General features: G+C 35.4%; 1 protein-coding gene across 2 annotated transcripts in view; it reads left to right on the top strand.

The window, feature by feature from the left end:
* The window catches only part of acsl3a (acyl-CoA synthetase long chain family member 3a), a 31,278-nt gene that overhangs the window by 21,901 nt on the left and 7,711 nt on the right, over window positions 1-1,666 (top strand). For both annotated transcript variants that reach the window (XM_024277586.1, XM_024277587.1), the window contains exon 8: window positions 1,031-1,102. In XM_024277586.1, coding sequence (XP_024133354.1) covers window positions 1,031-1,102 — 72 coding nt within the window. The remainder of the gene's footprint in view (window positions 1-1,030; window positions 1,103-1,666) is intronic.

The raw sequence follows: 1,666 nt of genomic DNA on the forward strand, positions 1-1,666 counted from the left end.
CACATACACAAACATACACATACACACAAAAATTGAAACTCAAATAAACACGCACATAAAAGCACACACATGCACAAATATACACACACCATATATAAAAACACAAAAAAAGACACAAACACACAGAAAAAGACACACACAGACATTTTAAGGATTCAAGGTAAACTTTTATGGAAACTAATGTCAGAAAAGTTTGTTCTCTGAAAGTTTGTTGACCCCAACAGGACAAATGTGTGTTATTGTTGCCTGACTTTACAACTCTTTTACAAACTGTTTATTGTCGTCTCAACTTCAACATCATGTTGTTATGGTTATTTTTAATTTTTTTTTTTTGTTATTTAACTTTTTTCTAAGCAATTAAAAGTTGTAACTATGGTATTGGTCTGAATAAAAAACTGTCATTCATTTAGTGGGTCATATTGGCCCATGACCTGAAGGGGTTCGGTTAGCTCTCTCCCTCAGGATAATGTGAGCTTTACTCACTGCTATGGAATAGTTTTCTACCAAAGTTCTTAATGGTAAAAACAAACTTTGTTTTTAAATGAGGAAAATGGTCAACTTCATCCAGTTACTAATGAGAATGAAGATGCTGCTCAGTGCTATGAATGTGGATTCTGGCTCTCACAGAACTGTGAGAGCCTCTTTAAGGAGATTTATGGACAGCTAAGTGGATCAGAACAGCATTTAGACCAAAAAATACAGGCTGTTCTTGAAGTCATGGAAAGATTTTTGTCATGAATGATTATGCTTTCAAAGCAGACCAAAATCAGTAATTGTATGCATTTTAAGAGGAACATTGAAAAAAAGAGCGTTTGTTCTAGAGAAAAACATATTTAAGAACTACTTTAATAGGAATTTAGATGAATAAATGAAATACACACAATGCAAATAATTGAAGATCACACTGATCCAAGTGAAACATCTCACAATGAAAAAAGATTATTCATACAACATAAGTTAAAGAACTCTGGGATGAAGATAAAAATACCACAATCGTCATGGTAACCCAGCTTTTCTTCCCCATCTATAGTCAACTAAGATCAAGAAAGGAAGCAAAGGAGACGCCAGCATCCTGCAGCCCACCCTGATGGCAGCGGTCCCGGTATGTTATGAGAGCTTAGTGTAGTCTATGAACTGACAAACATTTCTATTACGTCTCCCAGGGTCACTTTGACAGTCTGACGGGCGCGCTGCATCCATCTGCCCTCAGAGCAGCAATTATTTACCGTAGCACATCATTTGTCCTTATAGTGTCTTCAGGAATCTACACATTTCTGACTCTTTGTTCACTAAATTTTTACATAAAAAGCCAAAACCTGCAGCTCAAGTCATATAACTGATGATATTCATGTTTACCTGTCCAGTGTTGCTCTCACATCTCCGACTCTTCTGCATCAGCAGCAATAGTCCTTCTAAGCTCTTCACATTTTTAATGAACCATAAATCTTATTTATAACCTGATGGCAAAAATCTGCTGCTCTCTAACACTTTGCCAGCTTTACATTTTAGCACCAGAACGACATGTTAAAGGACTGAAATTAAAGTGTTTTTTTTTTTATAAACTCCCACTCCAATCATTTAATTAGTTTGATTGCAGCATGCAATCAAACTATTGTTCTTCTGTTTTATTAGTTTGATTGCAGTATGCAATCAAACTATTGTTCTT

The sequence above is a fragment of the Oryzias melastigma genome, linkage group LG13, assembly GCF_002922805.2.
Source record: "Oryzias melastigma strain HK-1 linkage group LG13, ASM292280v2, whole genome shotgun sequence".
NCBI lineage: Eukaryota > Metazoa > Chordata > Actinopteri > Beloniformes > Adrianichthyidae > Oryzias > Oryzias melastigma.